At 37.8% G+C, this 27181-nt stretch overlaps 2 protein-coding genes across 3 annotated transcripts in view; both read left to right on the top strand.

Annotated features, from left to right (window-relative positions):
* The window catches only part of LOC120417916 (neuropeptide SIFamide receptor-like), a 248126-nt gene that overhangs the window by 123664 nt on the left and 97281 nt on the right, over positions 1-27181 (top strand). The window lies entirely within an intron of this gene.
* On the top strand, positions 1-27181 carry LOC128093553 (uncharacterized). The gene is made up of 2 exons (XM_052710840.1): positions 1-641; positions 26967-27181. The coding sequence occupies exons 1-2, from the start codon at positions 108-110 to the stop codon at positions 27102-27104; spliced, it is 672 nt and encodes a 223-aa protein (XP_052566800.1). The 5' UTR covers positions 1-107; the 3' UTR covers positions 27105-27181.

Raw genomic sequence — 27181 nt, 5'->3', positions numbered from 1 at the left:
CGTGTACGCACGAGAGCAAGCAGCAGTCAAGTGCTCAGTGCTCTATCGTTTTTTCGAAATTTTCTGCCGTAGTCTACCGTGATTACCCGCGAGTTTGCTCCTGCAGCATGCCAAAGGCCAGCCGTGGCCGTGGCAGTTCGAGTGCGGCCTCGAAAAACCCGCGAAGTTCGTCTACCGGCCGTGTACAAAAAGGTAAACAAACCAACGCCGTGTCGACCGCCATCGCGCAGGGGAGCGTGAGCGCAAAAGGCATCGACAAAAAGTTACTACACCCCGGATATGTTCCAAGATCACCAGTGCGAACCCGTTCAGGTACTTCCGGTGCCACGACCAACACGTCAACATCCGCCAACATTCCCATCAGGAACGAGTTCCAGATGCTGAGCGACGACGAAGAAAACATCAACAACACCGACGGTAGCAGCACTACCGACGACGACGAATACGATGGACGTGCACGGAAGAAAGTGTCGACGTCAAAAACGAACAATTCTCCAAAGGAACGTAGACCACCTCCAATCTATGTTTTGGACACGTTGGCGGACGATATTGACGAGTTGCTGGAAGGCCTCGGATATTGTCTGAAAATCGGTAAGTCGTCAGTGCAAGTCTACACATTTGACAGCAAGAACTTCGACCTGGTTGTGGAGAAATTGAAGGGTAAAAACTTCAAGTTCTACACATTCGACCCCGTGCAGAAGACTGCCGTGAAGGTCGTTTTGCAGGGGTACCAAGACCGCCCGATCTCCGACCTAAAGAAGGACCTCTCGGGTGCTGGAATTACGCCGCGTGACATAAAAGTCCTCTCGCGGAAGACAACGGTCACAGGTACACACACACTGTACCTGTTGTACTTCGACCGCGGCACCGTCAAAATTCAAGACCTGCGGAAAACTAAGGCGTTGGACGGTTTTTGGGTAAACTGGCGGTTTTACTCAAAGAACCCGACGGACGCAGCGCAATGCCACCGTTGCCCGAAATTCGGCCACGGCTCACGGAACTGTAACCTCCCGCCCCGCTGTGTGAAGTGTGGTGAATCACACCTCTCTGAGGCGTGTGCACTGCCGTGCAAGGCGGACTTGGGGGACAAGGCAGAGCAAACCAAGGCGCGCATCAAGTGCGCAAACTGTGGAGGTAACCATACCAGCAACTACCGTGGATGCAGCGCACGGAAAAACTACCTCGAGGAGCAGGAAAAGAGGAAGAAGAAAGCAGCAGCGTCCCACCCTCCTCAGCGAAGTACGAGCGTAACCGTGCCGGCTGCTGGTCATCGTACGGTTCCAGCGGACAACCCAGCGTTCCCTCCTGGATGGGGTCGATCGTTCGCCAGCGTGGTAGCTGCCGGTAGCGGCAAGCAAGAAGACACCGGGGAAGATCTATTTACCCTGCTGGAGTTCTTTGCTCTCGCGGGGGAGATGATGGCGCGGTTCCGGACCTGCCGTAACAAAGCGGAGCAATTCCTGGCCCTTGGGGAGCTGATGATCAAGCACATCTATAATTGATTAAATTTTGCTGTGATCTAGTTGTAAGCTTTTTCTATTCCTATCCCCTATCATTAGCAATTGCGTAAGTTTTTTGAAAACTTTTTCTTACTCTTGTTTGTGCATTTAATTAACAGTAATAATTGCTCTAAACCGAATTAAGACGTAACACACAGCTGAAATGAACACAAAAACTCTGTTAGGTTCATAATATGTACAAATTGTAATTTGATTATTCACAAATAAAACCGAATTGAATTGAAAGTAATAGGTATTCTCGAAGAAAAAAAAGTTAAAAGTTAACAGGCTAATGGGATTAACGGATGATAAAAATATGGTAGAAATCGTGGAATTTCCCGTTAAAAAATATGTCCGGTTTCTCGGAATTTTATACGAATTTCCCGGAAATTCTAGAAATTCAAGCAACACTATTTATTTTCCTCAGTTTTGAAAATGTATTGGTACATTGGATTGAATGGTAGTATTTAGTTCAAATGATCTTCTGCTTAAATTTCAAATTTCATTCGGATGATACTATTATTTGAGGCAATCCACGCAGCCATCCCGAACGAAGGGTTGTGGTTTAATCGGTTTCTGAATAAACCGTTGGACTAAAAGCATTCAAATTTAATCATTTTATTTTCTTTATTGCAGCCATGGAAGCGTTCTTTTATTACGCAACGCAAAAAAATGGACCCAACCCCCCTCAACTGCATTCCGTAATAAAATAACGCTCCCACATAAGTTATTCAAGAATCAAAATCTTTGAGTGTGTATGAGTGGTTAGGGATTTGAGTATTGAGGAAATTGAGATTTTGAATTAAGGAAATCTGGGAATTTGGAAATAAAAGATTGTGTGGAAATTTATCAATTTTAGGAATTTGGGTTTATTTTTTAATTTGGGAGTGTGTGATTTTAAAAAATTTGAGGATTTTCCGAAAGAACTTTTCGATTGCAAATTAAAATTGGTTTAAAAAGATGATTCAAAAAACACCGTTTTTTGAGATTTAAAAAAACATATTTTTTCAAAAAATCATGTCTTTGGTGGTAGATTTTGCACGATCATGCTCAAAAGATATTCTTGTTAGTCCCATAAAACATATCAAATATTTCTGATATCTAAAGTACTTATTCCTATTTCCTAGGACTTTTTGAAAAAGTAAGCCAGGAATTATTGCGCAATTCTCACTAACTTGGACTTCGCACTAAATTATTGCTATCGATCGCACTATTGCGACTTGTTAAACTGGCTTGGGAAATTTAAATTTTCTCAAAAAATGATCGAAGCGAGCCGATGTTGCTCACCTGTCAATCGCAATTTTAAAGTGCGAATGTCCAGTTTGGTGGAAACTGCGACTTGAAATGTAAAAAAATAACTGATGGTTGCCTAGTTTTTGGAAATTTTGATGTCAAAAGTGCGAGAGAAAAGTGCGGGCCAAATCCAAGTTACAGTGCAAGGATCAATAAAAAATACTTTTTTTGGGAGTTCTACTCTTGGTTATTAAAATAAAATAAAAAAACTGTTTTTTTTTGCGTGAACCTATTTTTTCCTAAAAGCCTTAATCCTAACCCACGACTTTTCCCAAGACACCAAATCGATCAGAGAATTTCTTCTCAACATACAGAATTTCATACATTTGCTTACCCATTTTGTATGACCAGCCCACTAAATTGTATAGAGACTTGTATGGAAAAATAATTATGCAAAAAGACTTCTTCTGCATAGAAAATGTTTGGACAATGTTTCTTCGAAATTAAAAAAAAAAACAAAGAAAAGTCAATTTTCAAAAGCGGAAATAACTGCTTAGTTATAAATGGTTCCTTAAACTTATTCTGACCATCAATGTTGTTGTTCTGGACGATTTGGTTGAAAAATAAGCAAATCAAAATGATTTTCATTAAATTTCACATTTCCCAGTAAATTCTCGAAATTTGTTGTAGATTAATTTTCGTTTCCTGGAATTTTCGTAACATTTTAATTCTCTAATGTACTTTTCGAAACAAGTGCTGAACAGTTGTACTTGAAATGAGTGCTCTACTGAACTTTTCAGCACTGTAATTTTTAGTGACGAAAAATATAACATAAAAAAACTTTCACAATTATTTTGTAATAAAATATGAGTCATTCAACCTCAATCGTGCTCAATAAAATGGGCTTAACTGAAATCAAAATTTACTGAGCAAGTTAAAATTTTGTGGGGCTGTTAATACTATTTAAAAACAAGCAAGAATCTCGACAAAATCAGACCGCCAATCCAATGTCTGCCTTTTTCGCAAAAAAAGTGTTAAAAACCTCTGTTTTCAAACTGCAATATCTCTCGAACCACAAGCCGTACAAAGTCGAGCCAGGACTCATTTTAAACAAAAAACGGACGTAGAATCGATTAGCGTAGTCCATTTTCCAATTAAAAATTGTTTTCAGAGCATGTTACGCAAATGATACTTGTTGCTTAATTGTTACAACCATATTTAACCACATTAAAGTTTTGACGATGGTGATCGTTTTCTTTGAAAATTTCACATATGTTTTCCAATTGGGTTCAACGTTTTATTTTAAGTTCGCGAGATATTGAATTTTGAATGATAGGGATAATAATTATTTTAAAATATGTCAATTTTACTAAAAGCATGCTCACTAGGGTGACAAGAAAAATTGAAAAATTTAAATTTTCAATAAACTCAAGACCCCGGACTCGATTTTTTAGGCAACAATAAGGGACCATCCATAAACCATGTGGACACTTTTTTGAAATCTCAGGCCCTACCCCCTCCCCCCTCGTGGACAATTCTCATACAAAACAAATCTCATAATATTTAATTAAATGTTACATTCCTGTTTTTGTTGAAATACCTCCTAGGTGGAACAGTTAATCCGCGACATTCCTGATTTCCCACCATCACGAACAACCACGTGGACTGGACAGGATTGCGCCACTTCACACCAAACTTACGGCTGCATACTGATGAGATCGTGCTCTCCTGCTATTCTCTCTGTCTCTTTGCCGAAGAACTTCCAAGCTCAAGAGTCCACAAAGTCCTGACCCACCCCCAACAATATCCCACTTAACCTTGAGGAAGGCAGAAATTGGCGAGGTGACGGCGACCGGTGGCGTTGATAAGCGAAATTATTTATGCTTCCGCGGAGAGAGAGAGGATAGTTTTATGGCGGCACGTAGGTCACGAAGGCGCTTTTCTTTTGCTGCCCCATGAGCCCCCTCCCCCTGCTTGGTTTCTTGGAAGAGAGGTGGCAAAGCTCAGCCGCGAACAATTGAAAGCTCATTTCGTATTGTTCGTTTCCTTGGGAGGTCGGAAGTTGAGGGGCAAATACTGGAAGGAATGTCTTGTCGGATGGAAAATTAATTCGCTTTTCTCGGAATATTGAATTAACAGTGGATGCAGTTCATCGGAAGTTGGATGGCGATGAGTCCAACCAGTGGCAATGGGATATTGTGCACTTTTTTCACCAGCTGTTCGATACGAGCTGTATTGCATAATTACTAGCCACTTTTATTGAACAGGAAATCTCAATTGAAAATGATGTTCCTATGAAAGTAAACTTGTGTTCCACAGTTTCACAGCGGAATTGCAAAAAAGTATGTACAATAGGGTGACAAGAAAAATTAAAATTTTGGAAAATCGTTAGAGATACCCCCTGGTTTAATTTTTTAGGTAAAAATAAGTAACTGCCAAATCGGTTAGAGCGAGTTTTTCACCAATGTGTAACAGGTCGTATCGAGGTGCTCCGATTTGGATGAAACTTTCAGCGTTTGTTTGTCTATACATGAGATGAACTCATGCCAAATATGAGCCCTCTACGACAAAGGGAAGTGGTGTAAAACGGGCTTCGAAGTTTGGGGTCGAAAAAACATAAAAAAATCTTAAAATTGCTCGCATTTCCGTAAAACTTCATCAATTCCAACTCTTTTAGGTGCATTCGAAAGGTCTTTTGAAGCACTTCAAAATGTGTCATAGACATCCAGGATTGGTTTAACTTTTTCTCATAGCTTTTGCAAATTACTGTTAAAAATTGATTTTTTTAAAGCCTTAATATCTTTTTGCAACAGCCTCCAACACCCATACTCCCGTAGGTCAAAAGATAGGTAATTTCATGCACTATAATCCTACGGTATTAACTTTTTGGCCAATCGCAGTTTTTCTCATAGTTTTTCAATTTTTCTAGAACAACATTTTACAACGTTAGTTTTTGCCCTGTAGGCCGCCATAGCGGCACTTTTTGGTCTCAATTTTGTCATATTCGAAATCCTCGGACAATTTCACGTAAGTTAGAAGTATTGGAGTTGTAAATTTGATTGCAAAAATTGCCATTTAGAATGAATTAAAATATTTTTTAACAATTTGTTGGGTTAGGGGTAAAACAGGTTTTCGCCTACTTGATACAGCATTTGACGTATTGATCATAGGATAAATACGATCCATTTCTTTTTTCAAAAATATTTTATTTAATTATTTTTTAAATCTAAATTACAACTCCAATACTTCTAACTTACGTGAAATTGTCCGAGGATTTCGAATATGACAAAATTGAGACCAAAAAGTGCCGCTATGGCGGCCTACAGGGCAAAAACTAACGTTGTAAAATGTTTGTTTTAGAAAAAATTGAAAAACTATGAGAAAAACTGCGATTGGCCAAAAAGTTAATACCGTAGGCTTATAGTGCATGAAATTACCTATCTTTTGACCTATGGGAGTATGGGTGTTGGAGGCTGTTGCAAAAAGATATTAAGGTTTTAAAAAAATCCATTTTTGACAGTAATTTGCAAAAGCTAAGAGAAAAAGTCAAACCAATCCTGGATGTCTATGGCACATTTTGAAGTACTTCAAAAGACCTTTCGAATGCATCTAAGAGAGTTGGAATTGATAAAGTTTTACGGAAATGCGAGCAATTTTAAGATTTTTTATGTTTTTTGGACCTCAAACTTCAAAGCCCGTTTTACCCCACTTCCCTTTGTCGTAGAGGGCTCATATTTGGCATGAGTTCATCTCATGTATAGACAAACAAACGCTGAAAGTTTCATCCAAATCGGAGCACCTCGATACGACCTCTAGAACAAACCGAGCAATATTAACAAATACTGCCTCTTAAGTGGGAGGTTTTTTATGTAAAATTTTGTGACAAACAACTTTTTCAAAGACCCCGAAACGATCCGAGTTAACCACTGTTTGGGTGTATACTAGGGTGCCCAGAATATGGGACTTTTTCATAACCTTACTCCACAAGCTGAAAACAGCAATTCCCCACAAAAACAGCATGATTCGAAAAAAAAGTTCTCCGATCGGGCTAAAAATTTTTCTGGGTGTTCCTTGGCCGAAATAATTAGACCCGTATTTTTTTTGTTTGGCCATTATAATGTCACCCTATAGGGTGACCTACGCCGTGTTAGGGTGGTCCGAAAAATGGCAATTTTCGTCGATTTTCGCAAAAACCACTTTTTTTAAAAAGTCATATCTCCGCGCCATTTCATCCGATTTTTGCTGTTCCAGACGCAAAAGGAAGGTGATAGCCATACTTGACTTTTCAGTCTCGAAAATATTTTTACCGAAAAGCTCGTCCAATTTCCCATAAGTTTTTCATTGACCACATTTCAGAAATAAGCTAATTTACTATCCAGGTTACTATACTACACTGAAAAAATATTACGTTTTCAGTTATGAGCAATGTAATTAGCTTATATCTGTAAGCCCATACATCCAATTGAAATGTGGTCAAAGACAATCTTATGGGAAATTGGACGAGCTTTTCGGTAAAAATATTTACGAGACTGAAAAATCAAGTCTGTCATATAGAAATTGCAAAAAACCATCAAAGCACCTATTTTTTCAACATTTTTATTTTTAAAACCGCTGTAACTTCACAAGGATTGGACTTAGGACAATGGTCAATATGGAGACTTTTATGTAAAATTGTCTGGAGAATCGATTCCCGTATTCGGTTTTTGAAAATTTTGACGTTTAGAGCACTTTTCAAAAAAACAGTTTCAGTAAATGATTTTTGTATTTTTTTAAGTGAGTTGCTCCATTCTGCATTTTTCGTGAGTCTTTTTGTAACATCTTAGGCTATCTTCAAAAAAATTTTGAACGAAGAAAAATCGTGGGCTCACCTTAAAATTTGACTTTTAAATTTAAAAATCAAAAAATCTCATAAAACTGGAGTGTTTTTTTCTTTCAGTGTATTTTTTTCGGAAAGCCCGTCAAATTTCCTACAAGTTTGTCTTTGACCACTTTTTGATACGATGCAACGGCTTCGAGATACAGCAATATTTAAATTACGAAATACAAAAATATTTAAAACACTTACGCCCTTCTCAAATGTCATTATCGAGTGTAACTGACTCCATATACACAAAAATGGCTTATATATGCCTAGAATAACATATCTACAAAGTTTCATTGAAATCGGAGAGGGTCGGGTACAACCGATTCCCTATTTGACATGGAATTGCTCATGGGTCTAATTATTTCGGCCAAGGAACCCCCAGAAAAACTTTGAGCCCGATCGGAGAACTTTTTTTCGAATCATGCTGTTTTCGTGGGGAATTGCTGAATATTGTTCCTTGAGCTATTTTAGGAATCTGGGCCAAATATGAGCAAAATCATTGAACCATTGATTCTTTAAAGTGAAATTTGTATGGGAAAAATCGGAAAAATAAATAAAAACCCAATTTTCTGCGCTGCTTCCATCAAAATATTACCAAAGTGAGATTCTCATTAGAAATTTAATGCTGTACAACTTTGTAGAACATATCAAGCTGTAAAACTTGGTACTGAAAATTTATGAGCAGTTTAAAAATGTACTTTTTGCACGAAAAATATTTTTTTCGCCAATTTCAACATTAGCAAAGGGCATATATGCGAATTTTGGCAGCTGGAACTATTTTGCAAATTCCGACAAAACAAGTAACTATTAGAGGACCATCTATAAACCACGAGGAAATTGTCCATAAAGATATGGAGCATGGACAATCGCCAAAAATCGAGTTTTGTGAAAAAAATGCTTATTGTCACTGAATTGAGTTCTGTGCGAAAAGCGATGACGCGGGGTTGATTTTTTGTGTTTCTATTGTTTTAATTATGATCCGGTTTCACGTGCATTTGGTGGTTATTGTGCTAATTGAAATTATTTTTTTATCAGTTCTGCGTGAGAAGCGAAGACGCGTGGTTAGAGGGACGTGAATTCTTGATTTTTCATATTTATTTTGATTTTCTTTGTGTCGCTGTTCGTGAAGTCGATTGTGGGCAGTGGGGCTGCGCGGTTGCTTTGCAGGATCGGTCTTGTTTTTTGGCCGTCCGTTTTCTCGCTAGCAATGACAATATCAGTCCTTCCTTTATCATTCTAGATTGGAAGGCACGTCGTCGGTTGGGTTCGTCGATGTAAATGTGTTACAAAATAACAGAGTATTTCATTACATGTGCGTCTTATGTTTGTTCCTTTTTATTTTTACTGTTTCTAAATTTTCTGTAATCAATATTGTAATCCAGTTTTTTTATTAACTAATCATGCTATCTAATTTATTGAACAGTCAACCGTATTTTATGTAGTTTTATTTATGTAAGCTCGAGTTATCAATAATTCAAGTCCTTCCCATAGCACTACTACTCGGTTGGCACGCGTTCGATAAAACCTTTCTAAATAAACAACATTGTATATCTCCGTAGCCGGCTACCTAAGATTTTTTTTAACCCTCTACTGCCCAAATTTTTTTTTCGAAAATTTTTATTTTTCCCGTGTTCAGGAGGTCATTTTGAGCAACTTTTGTTCTACGAAAAACTTTACTTCTCTTGTTTTATGTTTTTCTTGTTTCATTTTTAGTATTTTAATTTGCATTTATCTTGTTTAGTTTATGTTTGTTTTTGGTAGTATTTGGCCTACTCTACCACCTTCTATCATTACATTTTGCCTATCTAATTTTTTCATGTTTTTACAGTAACTTTTTCAATTTTTTGCATATTTTTCACATTTTCTGCTATAAAATGGAACCATTATCATTTAAATTGTAAATAAATGCGTAGAGGCATAGTCTGGGGCACTAGAAAAATTACTGCATACTTCTTTTTACTTAAAATATAGGAAATGTTAGTAAAAAACACAGCCAAAGTTGACCCCTAAAAAAATTACATTTTTAAAAACATTGGCAAAGTCACATAAAACAAGTCAAACTTCAAACCCTAAAATTTTCCAAAATTTTAAAAGTTCTTCTTTCCAATGCTTTTTGAAGATCAAAAATTGGTTGAAAAATGGATTTTTGGCGATTTTTTAAATCGAAGCCCGTCTAGAGGCGGGGTTGGGTTGTAGAGGGTTAAATTTCAACCGATTATACATTGCTCATGGTCGCATCACTTACCATGGTGAATCCATCTTACTTACCCCTCAAAACTCATGTGATACTTTGTCGAAGACGCAGCCAATTTAGCGGTCTTCATCACTCATGTATCGGACTAACATTTCTATCCACTTCCTCGTGATCTCACCACTGCTCGTGGCCGGCGTCGTGATTGATCGGCACTCCTTCCAAAAAAACAATAGGAATCCCAGCAAGCTCAGTACAAGAGAGCACAGAGGTATCGATTTATTGATAACGATATCTATCAAGAAATTGTCTTATAAAGCCTGTTCAAACACGTAAATTTTTGACGCATTTACTTCACCGTGCCTTCCGAGCTGCGTTGACATGATAAAAACGTTACATAACCCACCCTTAGTTGGTTGGTGCCTTCCTCACATTTAGAGTGTAATGCTATCCAAAATAGATACAAAAGGGCAGACCTTTCAGTGTTCTATCAACTTGATTGATTATTCATACCATCAGATTGGTTAGTCAGATCTTCATATCTCAGGGCACTTATGTGCTTATAACTTTTGATAGGGTTGTCAGATCTTCAATCTTATGAACTCGTTGGAAAGGTTTTTTGATTTTCTATCCAACGATAGGTCGCATGAGAGATCTGGACAACGTTTTCATCAAAATATCTGAGATCCGGCCTCTGAAAAGTGTATAAATAACACTTAAGTGCTTATAACTTTTGATAGGGTTGTCAGATCTAAAATTTTTTGGACTTGTTAAAAAGGTCTTTTCAATACCTTTCTAAAAATGTATAACATGACGGGGCTTCTTATAAAAACCACCCTTTTTACAATCTTCCGGACTTTTGTTAAAATCGTTTTTGAAGCATAACTTTTGAAGTACTTAACTAAACTTTATAATTTTCAATAGCGACTTATGGGACCCTAAGACGGATCGAATGAGACCAAAACGGTCCAAATCGTTTCAGCCAGTACCGAGATAATCCAGTGCAAATTTTTTTGATCAACATCCCACCACAACCACAGACATTTGCTCAGAATTTGATTCTGAGTCGATAGGTATACGTGAAGGTGGGTCTAGGAGGTCAAATTAAGGATTTCGTTTTTCGAGTGATTTTATAGCCTTTCCTCAGTAAGGTGAGGAAGACAAAACAACCGTTTTGAATTGATACGATTTAACAACATCTTTTAAATTTCTTCCAAAAGTTATAGGTACTCTTGTTACATAATCCATTCACTGCACTGTCATTTTCGCAAGAAAAGGGTGGTTCATATGGGTCTTGGCACAACCACCACCACCAACCACCATTATTCTACCGGGAAACGCCGTTGGATGCGGAGCCATCAATGCAGATCCCGCCAAGTCATTGACAAATGCGGTGGCTCACTTAATGGTATTCTATAAATAAGCGGGCGAACGACACATTTCCGGAAGGCGAACTTGACTTGACTGACACCAACTGTTGGGTGACTTCCACCGGAACCAGTTCCGGGAGGGTGCCTGGGCAGGGGGATCGTAAAATTGTCATTGTTTCGGAAGTGAACGACGACGATAGTGCTTTGATACTTTGTGGATTAGTGTGTGGTGCTGCTGCTGTGCGGGTTGCATATTTTGTGGTGCTCCGGAAGCCACATTGAATGACAATGGACCATTTTGTGATTCAGTGTATTTTTCGAGATTATTCTGTGGAGCGAACAACAACAATCAATCTGGTGTGGTTGAGGGCGGGATTTTGGATAAAGGCGGAGTAGTTTCGATGTAATATGCTTCCAGAAAATTGCGAAACATTTGTCAATGTGGAACAATTGCCAGTGCAGTGTGCCGTTCAAAGTGCAGTTCATTGTGGTGTTGCAGCACTCAAGTTGACAAGCTCGTGGTATTCGTTTTAATTACTGAGATGCGTCAGGAATTTTGGTTTCGATTTATCTTGATCAGTTGATATCGCTGCATTGGGTGAAATCCTGTCTCTAAAACTAATCTGTGCAAATATTTAAAAGGGTTTAATTTCAAAACCATTTATTTTTGATAAAACTTTATTAGGTCGTTGCAAATATTTTACAAAGTTCAAAATGAATTCAAAAATCAGGATATTTGTTTTTTTCATAAAAATGAAAAAAATTCAATGGAAACAGAAGTCTGAAACGAAACGAAACTATTGGCACTACGCCCCCCGGGGCATGGCCTTCCTCTAACGTGGGATTTCTGCTCCAGCGCCTCTGACGAGACAGGGGAAACAGAAGTCTACTCAACTCAAAACCTGGGTGATGAATAGAGAGAATGCGTAACGTGATTTTCGAATGATCCCACTTTGTTTACATCTACAAAGTAGGAGGCTGTTCAAGCACAAGCATGACTTTTTTTTACTGGTAAATGTGCTTTTTTATTATCAGTAGTATGTGATTTATTTTGTCTTGTTTTTAATCATATTTTGCTGAAAATTGTGTGTGTTTTCAAGTTTGAAGAGGTTTTTCGTTTTTTCGGGTGACGAAGAACTGCGGCGAGAGTCTCATTTTGCGATGTCGCAGATAAATTCTCTGGCTGATTTTGGATTCCTGCAGCTCTTCCAGATCCAGCGGTAAAACATCGCTAATTCTAGCAAAGCTGATCCAACAAACAGAGAAGATTGTCACTAAACCAGTAGGTTTTCAAACGGAATCAAACAATAAAGACTGCTTCTGGGTAGATGCAACCGCATCGACTCCATAAACAACTTCCATTCATAACAATAAAAAATGACGATCGCTCCTTCAACTTTCTTAAGATTTCTTGACTTCAACTCCAGGTTCCAAAAGCCACACATTTTTTTATTCTTGCAGAAAAAAAAAAATTATCGATAACAATACTCTCTACTTTTGTCGGACAGTAAATTGGTTCCACTTTGACAGTTCAAAATTGAGGCCGTTTTGCGAACCACTATTCAGCAACCAGCTCAAAACAATCTAAAATGCATTTTTCTGCATTGATACTCATATTTAGCTTTTTTGGGGTTTTATTAAATATTTTGAACTTTTTTTCTCACAAAAATAAAATTTTCGTCAATACTTTGAAATGTTGGAAACTTATTATTGCAAAACAACTGGACAGGTGTATATACATTTTAAAACACTTTTTTCATTCAAATGTTGAAACCGTGGCATGTAATTTCAATTAAGGCCGTTGAAAACGACCTCTAAAAAAAACCGAGGGCGAAAAACATTTTTTTTCTGAAAACTTCTTAATTTCAAGGAAATTGAAAATCATCAACTGAAAACAATTGCATTTTTTATGCCTTAAAATTTATATTTGGCATGTTTCGCTCGATTAAAAACATTTAAGGATATTTAGAAAAAGTGTTTTTTTTTGGAAAATGGAAAACTAGAAAAAATATTTCAATCGAAATGTACTTAGCAGACTTTTAAACAAGGTGCAACGTTTCAAAGATATTCCACCCCCATACGAATCTTATGAGCCCAAAACGGTTCAAATCGGTTCAGCCAGCACTAAGATAATCGAGTGCACTTATTTCGGTGCACAGACGTACGTGAAGGCGAATATTTTTTCCTTTAATTATTTTTAAAATCTCGGTTTTGCTAAGTGACCATCCATAAACAACGTGGACTTTTTTTTTGAAATCTCAGAATAAAGATGATAAAATAATGCAGGAAAAACTTTTCTTTTCTTATCAAAATTAAAATTTAAATTTTACCTCTAAATTTGTTTAAATTTATTTTTAAACATAAATTTATGTAAATAAACGTCATTTATGGGGTTACATACTTGTAAATCGGCAAAAAGGTCATAGCAACGTCGTCGTGCTATCTTGTCGCACCCGCCATTTTGACGTTCCGAGAAAAACGCGTTGTAATGTTTGACCTTGAATAATCAAAAACGAAAGCATGCAATGTAAACAATAAAAAACACGTTTTGTTTGGCTGACCATTCTGTGCATTGTCCCGAAGTTTGGTTGACGTTGGTTGCTGGAGTCCCGAGTTATAATTACAAATATTTACGGTAGTCTAGCTTTTACGTGCGTCAAACGCATCCTGACCTGAAATCCCTTTGGCCATTTGTCGCACTTATATCAATTTTCAGGGAGTGACAAGATAGCACGACAAGATTGAAACTACTTCCATATGAAAAGTGACAAACATTTTCGGAGCTTTTTGGTTTTCATTGAATATCTCAGGATTGAAATCGAATTTTGGGGATCTGTGAAGGTCAAAAGATGTGGCATTGTGAGCTGCACAGAATGGCGTTCTTAACTCAATTTGGGCCAAAATGCACGTACGAAAAGTTAGCACGACGGCGACGATAGGTTGTTATGAGCAGTCATTTTTTGTAAATCTGTTTCCAGGGTATTGAAATATAAATTTTCATCTAGCATGAGCATGAGCATGAGCATGAGAGACCACCCATGGTTGCCCCTCCGTTGCTGAACAGAACCGTAATATCCTTTCAGCACTACTGATCATAGGCTTCGACGATCTAGTGGTGTTTCCCTTATCAACAGCATGTATGAATGCGCTGAAAAGATAAAACACCATGATTGCTAAAGCTAGATCAGTTGCGAATAGGTAACAGTCATTGGCCACCAACGGCGCCCGCCATGTCAGTTTGTAGATCTCGATTTTAAGGGACGGGAATGTTAGTTAGCGCAGGTTGCTACTAGGGCAGCTGATTTACTCTGTGCTTACACCCCACGAGCGCCAGGAACCTGAAAACTTGTTAGTAGGATAGGGTGTTTGGTCAGGATTCATCATAGAAGATGATGATGCGACCCAAAATCATAGTGTTTGTTGAACGATATTATGTATTATTCTCAAGGCAAGCAATCGGATGCTGCGGATGAGACATTTCCCGTTTATCTGTTGTTAAATTTTAAATGAAATGGTTTAGTCTTAGACAGCCGGCTGTAGAAAGATTTTTTAACTGGAGATGATTTTACGAGTTTTAAATGATTGATGTTTAGTGAGGTACTGGTTAACGTTACGAACGGCGAGTTACAATGTTTATCGAGCTGAAATGGTATGATAGGGTTTTGTTGTTGTTGCACACCGACAACGGACGCGAAAAATTTTGCGACCCAACGAAAGGCATCGCAAATTGAACTGGCTAGCTGTCATCGGGACAGCCAAAGCCAGCCGCACCTTCACACGCACACAGGCACGCGAAAAAAAACGAAAACACACTGCGACGGACGCGAAAATTTTTGCGACCCGACGAAAGGGCATCGCAAATCGAACTCGGTATTGAAATATAAATTTTCATCTATTAACAAAACAAATTTGAGAACATTTGTTTGTAACATTGCCGAGATATAGCTGTTCAAAGCAGTCATTGGCCGAACCGTTCATTGTTTGAACTTCTGTCAAAATTTTCTCACCTCCGTCCAAACAGCAACTCTCTTCCGATTCTCTTTTGTGCGGATGTTTGAACACAAACTCATGTTCACATTAAGTTTCAAACTTTGGTGACTTTGGGTTTGAACTCTGGTGACAACAATTGTTTGGTTTGCACGGTTTTCTCGGTCAAAAACATTGGTTTGTGTGAAAAATTACATGGATTTTAATAAATTAACTTGTCAAAGCTAAATAAAAGCTCGTGCATTGCTTAAACCTTTTGTTAAAGACAAATGTTCAAACACGGGTTCAAACAATTGTTCGGCGAACCCGAAGAACCTTGTTTCAAACAGAACAGTGTTCAAGGTCAAACAAGAATGAAGGTTCAAAAGCAAACCGAGTTTGCCAGCAAACTCGTCACCAGTGTTCGATTTCAATGACTCATTCAAAGATAAAAGTTTCAAAAAAAACGGGTGCCACGATATCTCAACATTGCTTTTACGAAAACGGCTCCAAATGTTGACTCGTTAAATCGGTCCCGTGTGCGTGCCAAAGGCCGATTTTTAAAAAGTTTATAACAAAAAAAGATATTTTTTTAAATGTTTTTTATATAAAAAAATCATCAGTTTATGATTTTTGTATTTTTAAAAAAGGAAAATTTGAAATCGGTCTTTGTCATGCACCAGAGATATGTCTTGAGAGTCTTCACCTCTAATTTCAGCCAGTCTGGTCCATCCTATCTCGAGATTTCGTGGCATCCGTAAATCAACTCATTGTTTAGAGAAAACCGCTCAGAAAATTTGACAGTCCGCTTTGCGCATGGCAAAATGTTGGACTTAAATCGTCTTTTACTCAGTTTGATTATGAAATATCTTCATGAAACTTTCAGGAGTGATTGAAAATCATCCTTTTAGTGGATTCAATAAATATTCTGTAATATTATAATTAAAAACTAACTGTCTACCTTTGTTGATTTTCGCAAAAGATGTTTTTAAATACAGCAAATCACAAATCGTAAATAGATTTTTTTCAAACGTGCAAGCCATAAGCACTCTCATAGCAAAGTTATATTTGTAAGCTGTAAATAAGACACAGTTTTATATTTTAAAGTCCCAAATTCCAAATTTTTCTAAATAATTTCTTAACATTTTTCTTATAACATGAGGTCATATCGGTAAAGTGAAAAAAAAGAATGTTTAGCCGAATGCACTCCAATACCACATTTATTGCAATAATAGGCTTTGCCAGAGAAAACTCCCCCAGGAAAACCTCCCACAGCTCATCAATGGGGCAAATAATGCACCGCACCGGAACCGGGGATGCTCCTAATTGAAAACACATTGCAGGTGTATTACACCAAGGAATTTATGCGGAAGGAAGCTTTTACAACACCTCTCTTTTCCGTTTTCTCTATTTCTTTCGCTCCACAAAGAAAAGCTCTTGCTTGTGCCACCCCCTTTTGTAACAATTGAAAACACTTGAGCTCATCTTCTTCTTCCTTTCTTCTCTGTCATCATCTTCGTCGTCGTCGTCGTCGCCGTCAACAAAAGGAAACTTACACTATAAACAATAGCAAAGCAGGACGTTGCTCGTGTTGTGTTTCAAGATGGTGGCAAAGAGGCGGCGAAGAGTTGGCGGAGGAACCGGAAGTGGGAACGGGCTCCTGCTGCTGCCGTGTGGTACATGACAGGAATGATAAAGTGATTCCGTGATTGCATCTGCCGGTTGCGTTTTGAAAGGGAACGAGGGGAAGCCCCCATTGGGAGTAAACGTGGTTCGCACTATCGCCGGGAGTAGAATGCACCCAAAGAGAGGTCGGCAGATCAAATCTGGAGCTTTTTTTAAAGGTTCAATGAACAAAACATATTGTTATTTGGTGTTTTTGAGTAATCCTGATTCTTGAATCCTTGAATAAACACATAAAAAGCAAAAAAAATGTTTCTTGGACCTTTTCAAATAAAACTAACTTAATCCACCACTACTAACCTTAAATTGGTCACACAAAAATCCAGAAATAAGATTTGGTTATTGGAACGGATCCACTGAAACTTAAAGAGGCTTTAAAAAGCCCACAAATATAACTTAACCCCTTCCCGCCCAGAGCAAAATCAAGAATTTTTCCGTTTTTCCACACTACTCGTAACTGGATCGACCGAATTGGACGAAATTTTAATGGTTATTAGTTAAAAAAAATCAAATTATTCGCTCTACAGCATTGCCTTGGCGTTCTCGATTGCGAGATTCCTACTCGAAACTAGGTGTCCGAAGGCTTGATTGTTGAGGCAATTGCAAGCCTCTTTTTACACCTTAGCTTCCATCTACCCCGGGATTCGAACTGACGACCTTTGGGTTGTTAGTCCAACTGCCTACCAGCGACTCCATCGAGACAGGACCCAGGGAGACGACTCCTACACCTGGACTGAGCTAACGACCTAACCTTTGTAGGTTAGTCCGGGACCAACATTTACTTCCCTTCCGACGGAAGGCGTGATCAGACAAATCTCATCTCGAAAAATGGGACCGTCTGGGATCGAACCCAAGCCGACTGGGTGAGAGGCAATCACGCTTACCCCTACACCACGGTCTCGGCCTATTAGTTAACATTCTATATTAACTAATGTAGGTTTAAGCATGTTGAAAAAATGAATAGTTGCAGAGAAATTTAATTTTGAATCCAAAAATTAGTGGTGCTCTGGAGTAACCATGGGCGTTAGAGGGTTAAGGGAGTATAACACGAGACAAGGTTGCCAGATCATCAACATTTTAGATTCATTTGGACAGTTTTTCGATTATCTATTCAACGATCCAAACATACACTTAGCATTCAGAGAAGTGAGATCCTGCTTCCAAAAAGTACATAAATTTGCTTAAGTGGATATTATTTGAGACAGGGTTGCCAGATCTGTTTATGTTTTAGACTTGCTTAGCATGTTTTTTGATTACCTATCCCACGATAGGTCAGATGATTGACCCGGAGGTATATTTACTGGAATTATTTTTCATTTTAAGTGTATCTCGATGTTATCGTGCTATCTTGTCGTACATCGCCGTACATTGACGTCTCGAGAAAAACGTGTTTTAATGTTTGATCTTGAGTAAAAAAAATGTTTCGTATGGAACATAAAATGCCATTTTGAATGTTTGGACCCAAACGCCAAAAACTTTGTAGAGCACTGTTACACTTAAAAAAATCACGAAATTTTAATATGAAAAATGTTGATCCAAATGAAAAAAAAAAATATTGTTTCTAAAAGTACATTAAATTTCCCATAAAATATTTTTTTATGAAAAAAAAACGTTTTTAATAGTTCATCAAATCGAGCGTCCAATTTTACATAAAAGTCCCTTGGACATCAAATTCCCAAACCATTATTTAAAAAAAACAAGTCAACAATTAACCCTTAGGAACAAGTTTCATGCAAATGGAAGAGGGGTCGGGGCAACTGCTGTGTGAGTTGATGGAGAATGACCCATTACCAGGGATGGAATAATCGCAAAAAAATCAGTTTCGCCAGCGAACTTTCTTCACCCGCGAAATGAGAGAGGAGGCAAATCCCGCAAAAGAAAATCGCTCCCGAAATTCTCCAAGAAAATCAATCTGCTTATGATTTTTTGTGAATTTCGTTTCACTTTGTTTACAAACATTGCCCATCTACAAGGTGACAAGTCATTTTTCGACGTGTGACGTTACACTTGCAAGTGTAGTAGTGAAAAAGATGATCCGTCGAATAATCAAGATGATGATTTTTTTAGATTCCTTTTGCCGATCTTTCGTGCGCGAGAGAGGAGAGCCATGCTCCGTTTGGATTTTTTCTCTTGATGAACGTCCAATGATTTTCTTTTGATGATGATTATTCCATCGCTGCCCATTACCATAATTTTAGTGGACAAATGAAATTACGCATTACAAGAAGTAAAAATAGATTTAAAAATGTGTATTTTCTGAGATAAAATCACATAAAGGAATGGGTACCTACATCTTTTCCGAACCTACTCTCAGTTGTAATTTTATCTCAGAAAAAGTACAATACTACACATTTTTGCCTATGTTTACCTCTAATAGTGTGAAATTTAAATTGTTCCGCTGTAGTGAAGGTAATATCACATCATTAAGAGGTAACATTAAACCTTATAATTATACAGGTCTCAAATTTACACAATTTTTACTGTAACTTCATACATGTATTATTAGGGTGCTCAGAAAAAAATACCGCCCTGCTCCACAAACGGAAAACAGGTTTTTGGGTTATTTTAAGCATATGTAAACACTTTGAGCGAAATTGGTAAAAAAACCCATGATACTCGAGCCTAAAGTTGGTGAATAAAAGTTTTTAATGCAAAAATGACTTTTTTTTTTATTAATTTAATGTTTTGGGAATTTTTTGATGGAAGTAGCGCACAGAGCGGACCAAACTGTCAAGAAACTGGGTTTTACATAATTTTTTTCGACTTTTCCCATACAAACTTCACCTAAATGTTGACCGTTTTTGCTCATATTAGGCTTATTCTATCAAAATGCTTTTTTTTCCTAGATCAGTTGTGTCCCTACCAATGACTTGAACCTATTATAAAGTAAGATTTAACTTTTGTTTATTTTTGTTGACAGCTTTTAAAAAATCTTTTTTTGGATTTTTAGCATGGAAAAATTACGAATTGCTGCAACAACATATTTTATTGAGAAATAAATACATAAAAGTACTTTAAAACTGATATACACACACTCAAATTCCATTCTTGACTTCGGCAGAATTTTCTGCCGAAAGTGTTCTTCAGAATGATTTTCTGCCGAAATCTCGGTAGAAATTCCAGCTGTCAAACACGTGGAAGTGCCGAACTGTTAGCTAGATTTTTGAGTAGCCATATTTGTTTCAGTTTTGTGTTGTGATCATTTGTGCCGGTTCCATGAAATATTCCGGATTTTCTTTTTGAAAGGCAAATCTAACAGTAAGCAGGCACGCGCCGAAGGAAGTGGACGTAAGGATCAATAATTAGCTCGGTGAGTAATTAGAAAATGAAATAAGTGGTTTTTTGTTTTCAGTATTTGAATTCAATTTAGTAAAACTTCAATATTTCTTTACAGTGCAATGGGGAGATAACTGATAACTGAGATAGCAATGACGAAAAATAAAAATGTCAACTCATCCGTTATTGCATCTTCATTGATTTAAAAAAATGTAAATACCGAAAAGCTCGGTTGGTTTTGTTCTAAAACTGCCGAGATTTTCAGATAAATTATTTTTAGATATGCCGAAATCTTCGGCAGAAAAACGGCCGCTGTCAAAATTCGGTTTGCCGAGACTTCGGCAGAACAATTTTCTGCCGAACTATCTGCCGAGCGCTCAGTTGTTCTGTTTTCGGCAGAATTCTGCCGAAGTTCGGCATAAAAATCTGAGTGTGTACAATTGTTAAAAAAATAGTCCATACAAAATATAGTGATATTATGAAAAACAAACTATTCATCATCAAAGTAATATTATTTTTCGTCAAAACGATCAAATTTTTTGTAAAATTTTATTATTTAATCTAATATGAAAGAAACGTTTCAAATACATTCTAATCTGATGTATCTAAGTGATATAACAGTCCAATTGTTAGCAAATTAACATGTTTTTTCATGCATTGTTCCTCTTGCCCCAACGGGTTGATCGTCTTGCCCCACTAGTTGAGTAGAACGTACGGAAAAGCAAAAGTTTTAAAAGCATTTTTTTACCGTGAAAAACACGATTTTTAAAAACTTGTTCTATCAAAGTCTTAGTCAAGATCTGGAATAAGATGATTATAAAAAAATCCTACAGATTTTTTAACGTTTTTAATGGGTTATAAAAAGCATTTTCTTAGCTTGTTACACTTGCCCCACTTTCCCCTAATTAGCCCAGAGGCCTTATTCAACTTGTGAGGCGTGGTTTTGACTCATTTTGGAAAAGTTAAACGAATAGTAAATTGACATATTTTCGAGGCAAAATAACACACTTTGACTGAAACCAATGGTTGCCATGATTATTTTTTTTGCTGTTTTTGCCATGTCAATTTGAAAATTTTGTTTCTTGGACATTTAAAAAAAAACTCTAAATTTTGCCATCAAAATTTACGACATCCAGCCATGGACATTTATTTAAATTTACATGATTTATCACAAATAAAAAATCTTGAATTATCAATTTCTCAAGAAAAATGATAAAAAAACCAAGAAAAAAAACCCCATTGTTTCAAAGGTTCCAGCAGACCTTTTCAATTCCAATTTTCAGTGTTCAGATCTTAAAACGATTTTAGAAACAGTAGCAACATCGAAAGCAGGCGCACCCACAAAAAAAACTCGAACAAAAACTTGAGAAGAAGTTCGCGGCCAGCATCTTCAAGACGACGGAACACCGACAGCACGCTTCCTCATTGCCCCGCGGGGAGATTGCATCCTTGACAGGAGCTGCCGGTGCAAAACTTGCAGGAAACCCGCTAGAAAGTGGTTGCACGTGGTCGTCTTTCATGTGTTGGGTTTCACACTGCATAACGAATTCGCCCGGCAAGCAACAAACATCCCTTCCCTTCTTGTCCCTCATTTAAGAATGGTGGTAAATTTATGTTTAATTTATGCAATAATGCATCTGTTTGAATTGTTGGTTGAAAGGGATATTTTTAGTAACGTGGGCAAGTGTTCTGATGTTCTATGCTGGTTGACAAGATTTGAATTAAACTTTCTCATTTAAAAATAATCGCATTTTTTTGAATTACCATCATTTTTTATTTGTCTAAAAATCGTAAAACCCCCTCGGAAAAGTAAGTCATCCTGCCGCTACTCCTACTTCAAATTTTCCATGTGAAAAAAACTCGGTCAGTCTCCTCCACCAACAACGACGAGTTTGTGATGCCAAGGAAGGATAAAGGTGTGATAAAATTTCAATCTGCATTTATCCTCTTGCTCCAGCTCCTCCAGCTTCCAGGCGGCGCCACATTTTCGACAGGGAGCATGATCTGCACTCAACTCAACCTTTTCAAAAGTGTCCCGGAGCGTGCATTCCGTTGCATATCTCCGTCCCCAGAAGTGGAAAATCGTTATCCTTTGTGGCGTTGAGAGTCTTCCCGGGGGGTGGGCGGAGGCTGTGTGTGTATTGAGAAAATTTTGTTTAATGTGGCGGAAAATGTTTCGCCTGTCCCGCAAAACGATCGGATTCTGGAGAATTTGGCACTGTTTGCTTGGAGCACTTTGAGAGAGCTCTGGGGCATGGCTAAAAATAGGTGAGAAAATGTCGGTTTTGTTATCACACGTGCTCCGAATTTGATGTTTATTTGTTCAAGCTTTTTCTCAATTATTTTATTTACTACTATTTGTTTATTCTATAGAATAAAAAAAAATACAAGAATATAACGCAGACAAAACAATGGCCACTCTCATGAAGTGATCCTCCTTGATGAGCTTCCGGTTTACCACGCAATAAACGCCTCTGAGACCACATACCTACTGCTGCTGCCTGGGAGGTTGCAACAATTGAACAGCATCAACAAACAACACTCACAGCGGGAATTCCCCCATGGGAAGCAAGTGGTGACACCCTGCTGGGAACCACTCGAGCAACATTGAAATATTGCAGAGCGATTACTCGCATTGTTTGTTTCAGTGCAATATAAATTATACGCGAGAATTCACAAATATTTTTAAAAAATCATCGGAAACATTTTATTCCATTATTTAGGATTTTCCAATGAAACCATCCTGTTTCAGTACCCGAGCATGGGTAAATAACAAATGCGTAATAATACTTTTCTCTGGTATCAATACCAAATTTTGGTATTTCTGGACCCTTTAAAATTTGTCTTAAGGATTATGCAAAAGCAAAATGTGGTATCATACCAATTTAAGGTATTGTTTGATATTGCAAAATTGCAGAGTTTGTCAATGGTTGAACACCACATTTTGGTATTCTTTTGGTATTACAGTATTTTATCAAATCCCTCTGAAACTATGGGAAAATTTTGACAAAATAATTAATTTTGCGCTAAAATGATGTCTCAAAGCGAATGCCTTCATTGAAAACGGGAAATTTCAAACTTGATTTTAAACATTTTTGATATACCCCCTAAAGAAATGACTTGAAATTGTGGAAAATTCAGGAAGTCAGGATGGCACATCAAAATCAAATTATTCGCTCTACAGCATTGCCTTGGCGTTCTCGATTGCGAGATTCCTACTCGAAACTAGGTGTTCGAAGGCTTGATTGTTGAGGCAATTGCAAACCTCTTTTTACACCTAAGCTTCCATCTACCCCGGGATTCGAACCGCAACCTTTGGATTGTTAGTCCAACTGACGACTCCTACACCTGGACTGAGCTAACGACCTAACCTTTTAAGTTAGTCCGGGGCCAACATTTACTTCCCTTCCGACGGAAGGCGTGATCAGGCAAATCTCGTCTCGAAAAATGCTACCGGGACCGTCTGGGATCGAACCCAGGCCGACTGGGTGAGAGGCAACCACGCTTACTCCTACACCACGGTCCCGGATGGCACATTTTGGTATTCTTTTGGTATTACAGTATTTTATCAAATTCCTCTGTAACTATGGGAAAATTCTGACCAATTTTGACAAAATATCAAAAATGTTTAAAATCAAGTTTGAAATTTCCCGTTTTCAATGAAGGCATTCGCTTTGAGACATCATTTTAGCGCAAAATTAATTATTTTGTCAAAATTTTCCCATAGTTTCAGAGGAATTTGATAAAATACTGTAATACCAAAAGAATACCAAAATGTGGTGTTCGACCATTGACAAACTCTGCAATTTTGCAATATCAAACAATACCTTAAATTGATATGATACCACATTTTGCTCTTGCATAATCCTTAAGACAAATTTTAAAGGGTCCAGAAATACCAAAATTTGGTATTGATACCAGAGAAAGGTATTATTACGCATTTCCTTTGTTATTTACCCATGCTCGGGTGGGATGTCGAAAGAAATCTGATGAAAAATTAGTTTTGGTGTTAATGGCAGCCTACGAGCGAAAAAGTAATTTTTGTCCATAATTTACTTTTACACCCCTGAATCAAACATTTATGACTAACTTTGCAAGGGAGCGTCCATAACCTAAGCCACTATTATGGCAGACGTGTATCCAGTAGACACACTTTTCCCTCAACTATTAGCCTGATTGGTTGGAATTACGACTTGTGAGAGCCATTTTACCATTGATCCCCATGTGTCTCCGTTTTTATAATACTCCCGAAGAATCAAATCGGCAAACAGACTGTATTTTTTCGCATTTGAGGACAAATTATTGCCCAGAACAGATAAAATCAATGTTGGAATGAGGATGAAAATAATCAAAATCTTGTCTAACAAACCAAACGGGAAATTTTAAATGTAATTTTGATTAATATTTTTCAAGTAAATTGTAAAGAACAGCTACTTTAACACCTAAACTCCCATGCTCGAGGAAAAGGTAGAACTCCAACTTTGAACAGCTATATTTCGGCTCCCTGTGGAAGGATCAAAAGTCAAAAATAGAGGCATTTACCCTATGTTATTCCCGAAAACATAGGAGCAACTTTTTTTTGCCATCTTTTTACTACATGTTTTACATGCAGTTATAAATATTCAATAATAATCTATGTCAAATCAATGCCAGAATAATATATAAAGACAAAAAAAAAACAAAAAAAAAACAAAAAACAAAACGTTGAATACAAGTTGTTGAAAGTGTTCAACTCATGTACTAATCGAAACCGAGCATAAGAGCAATAAGTGTTTACTTCAATTGGAGCACGTCGTCGTACAACTGTTCGTCCATAATTCACTGAGCGCTATGAAAATAGTATGACATCCTGTGAACAAATTGCGCTTCCCCCGTCCGGATCTCGCCGTCCTCCTTTTCCGGTTTCCAGACCCTAACCAGTGCCATGTCCAGATTTACGCGTGTCAGCAAGCACGTGTGTCGTTGTCGTCACCCTGATAGTAGTGGTGGTGGTGGTGGTCGTTGGTACAAACATTCGTAACTGACGTGTCCTGTCGGATGCCCGGCCAGCCAAGTGGTCGCACGAAGGCCGGAAGCCTCCCACGGAGCAAAAGCAGAAGCCGAACCATGTCACCATAGATGTTTTACATGACGTGTGATTGGGACCATTTTGTGGCAATTTACCGAAAAGCAGCGTCGTCGTCGTCGTTGCGTTCCCGTCGGGTTGTTGTTCATGGCTGGTCTGGACGGGACGGGTGAAAACAAGACAACATAAACTCGGGTTTCGTGCGTGTTTCAATTCCAGCGTGGGTCAACCTGGTTCCGAAATTTGTTCGCATCAGTATCACCACCTAGCGTGGATGCCTGAAGTTACTACACTGTTATCTTTGAATATTAGACAAGATAATGTTGTATAACACACGCTACAGGTCACGCGCACTAATCTGATTTTGAACAAGTGGCATAATTTTTGAATTGACCGTTGCTACTGGTTTATTTTTGTTTTCAACTTATTCCCTAGCGTAAACGAGTTGCATAAATTGTGTAAATATGTAAACAGTCTCCTTAAATAGGGTTGGCGGTAATTGATATGAAAAATTACGTATGTTTACAAATTAAAATTTCTAAAATTCTTTGGGAGGGATAATGCGTGTTACAAGTTTTTCTTATCTTTCCTTAAAATAAGTGTTTCGGTGTCACTCAACAGATGGCCAGCTGGCCTGGCTTCAGCCCCAGTCAGACCCGGTGGCTTTTTTCGAGTCAAGATTTGTCTTATCCGTCGGATGGGGAAGTGAACATTGGTTCAGACCTAATCTAGATCCTTAGCTTAGTCCAAGTGTAGGAGTCGTCCATTGGTCCTTCCTCGGTGGAGTCGCTGGTAGGCAGTTGTACTCACAATCCAAAGGTCGTCAGTTCGAATCCTATCGAGAGGAATGCATCAACCATCATACGGTAGATTAAGTAACGTTTTACCATTCGTTAACATGTTGAAATAGTTATTGATATACTGGTTAAACATATTGACAAAAAATATGACCTAAATTTGTACACCTTTGTTTGACAGTTGACAGGCAAAAAAACAATCACTTTGGGGACAGGAAACTTTGCCGTTCTCAAGCAAACTTTTAAAATAATATCCGACAATTTAGGGAAAGGTCGGTTTCTCTTGAGCAGTTCTCTAGGATTTCCGTCATTCGATTTTTTTGTATTTTTTAATCCGACTGAAACTTTTTTGGTGCCATCGGTATGCCCAAAGAAGCCATTTTGCATCATTAGTTTGTCCATATAATTTTCCATACAAATTTGGCAGCTGTCCATACAAAAATAATGTATGAAAATTCAAAAATCTGTATCTTTTGAAGGCATTTTTTGATCGATTTGGTGTCTTCGGCAAAGTTGTAGGTATGGATACGGACTACTCTGGAAAAAAATGATACACGGTAAAAAAAAATATGATTTTTTATTTAACTTTTTATCACTAAAACTTGATTTGCATGAAAACACTATTTTTTTTTTTTTTTTATATGTTTTAGAGCAGGCCTGCCCAACCTTTTCGGCTCAATTTTCACATTTCTCAGATGACCAGTGAACATAACTTTTCCAAAAGTTTGAAAAAATATTTATACAAGTCGTTTCTATCTACATTTTACGTCAAAAATAAATCCGGCCCGCGGGCCGGACCAATTTTTCTTTTAAAACTTACATAAAAACGACCTGCAAAAATATTTTTTCAAACTTTTATCAAAGTTATGTTCACTGGTCATCTGAGAACCGATTCGATCTAAGAAACCATGATAAAAATAACAATTGTAATTTTGACGATCAAAAATGTGAAAATTGAGCCAAAAAGGTTGGGCAGGCCTGTTTTAGAGGGCATAAAATGCCAACTTTTCAGAAATTTCCAGGTTCGCAATTCGCAATTCGCAATTTTCAGTGTAAGAACGGGCCTTGACCGATCTTATGCACCAGGTTCCCGACGAACACGCACTGCCCTTACACCTACATCTCACCCTTGCTCTGAGTCAGTACGAGCAGCATGCTAGAACACGCTTTGAGTGTTCGTGCCAGGCATGCACACCTTCTTTTCCGGTTACGCATTTTGACTCGGCCGGGGGTGGTA

Source organism: Culex pipiens, chromosome 3 (genome assembly GCF_016801865.2).
Source record: "Culex pipiens pallens isolate TS chromosome 3, TS_CPP_V2, whole genome shotgun sequence".
In the NCBI taxonomy this organism is placed as follows: Eukaryota; Metazoa; Arthropoda; class Insecta; order Diptera; family Culicidae; genus Culex; species Culex pipiens.
The sequence above is the reverse complement of the archived record's forward strand: the minus strand, read 5'-3'. Positions and strand labels throughout refer to the sequence as shown.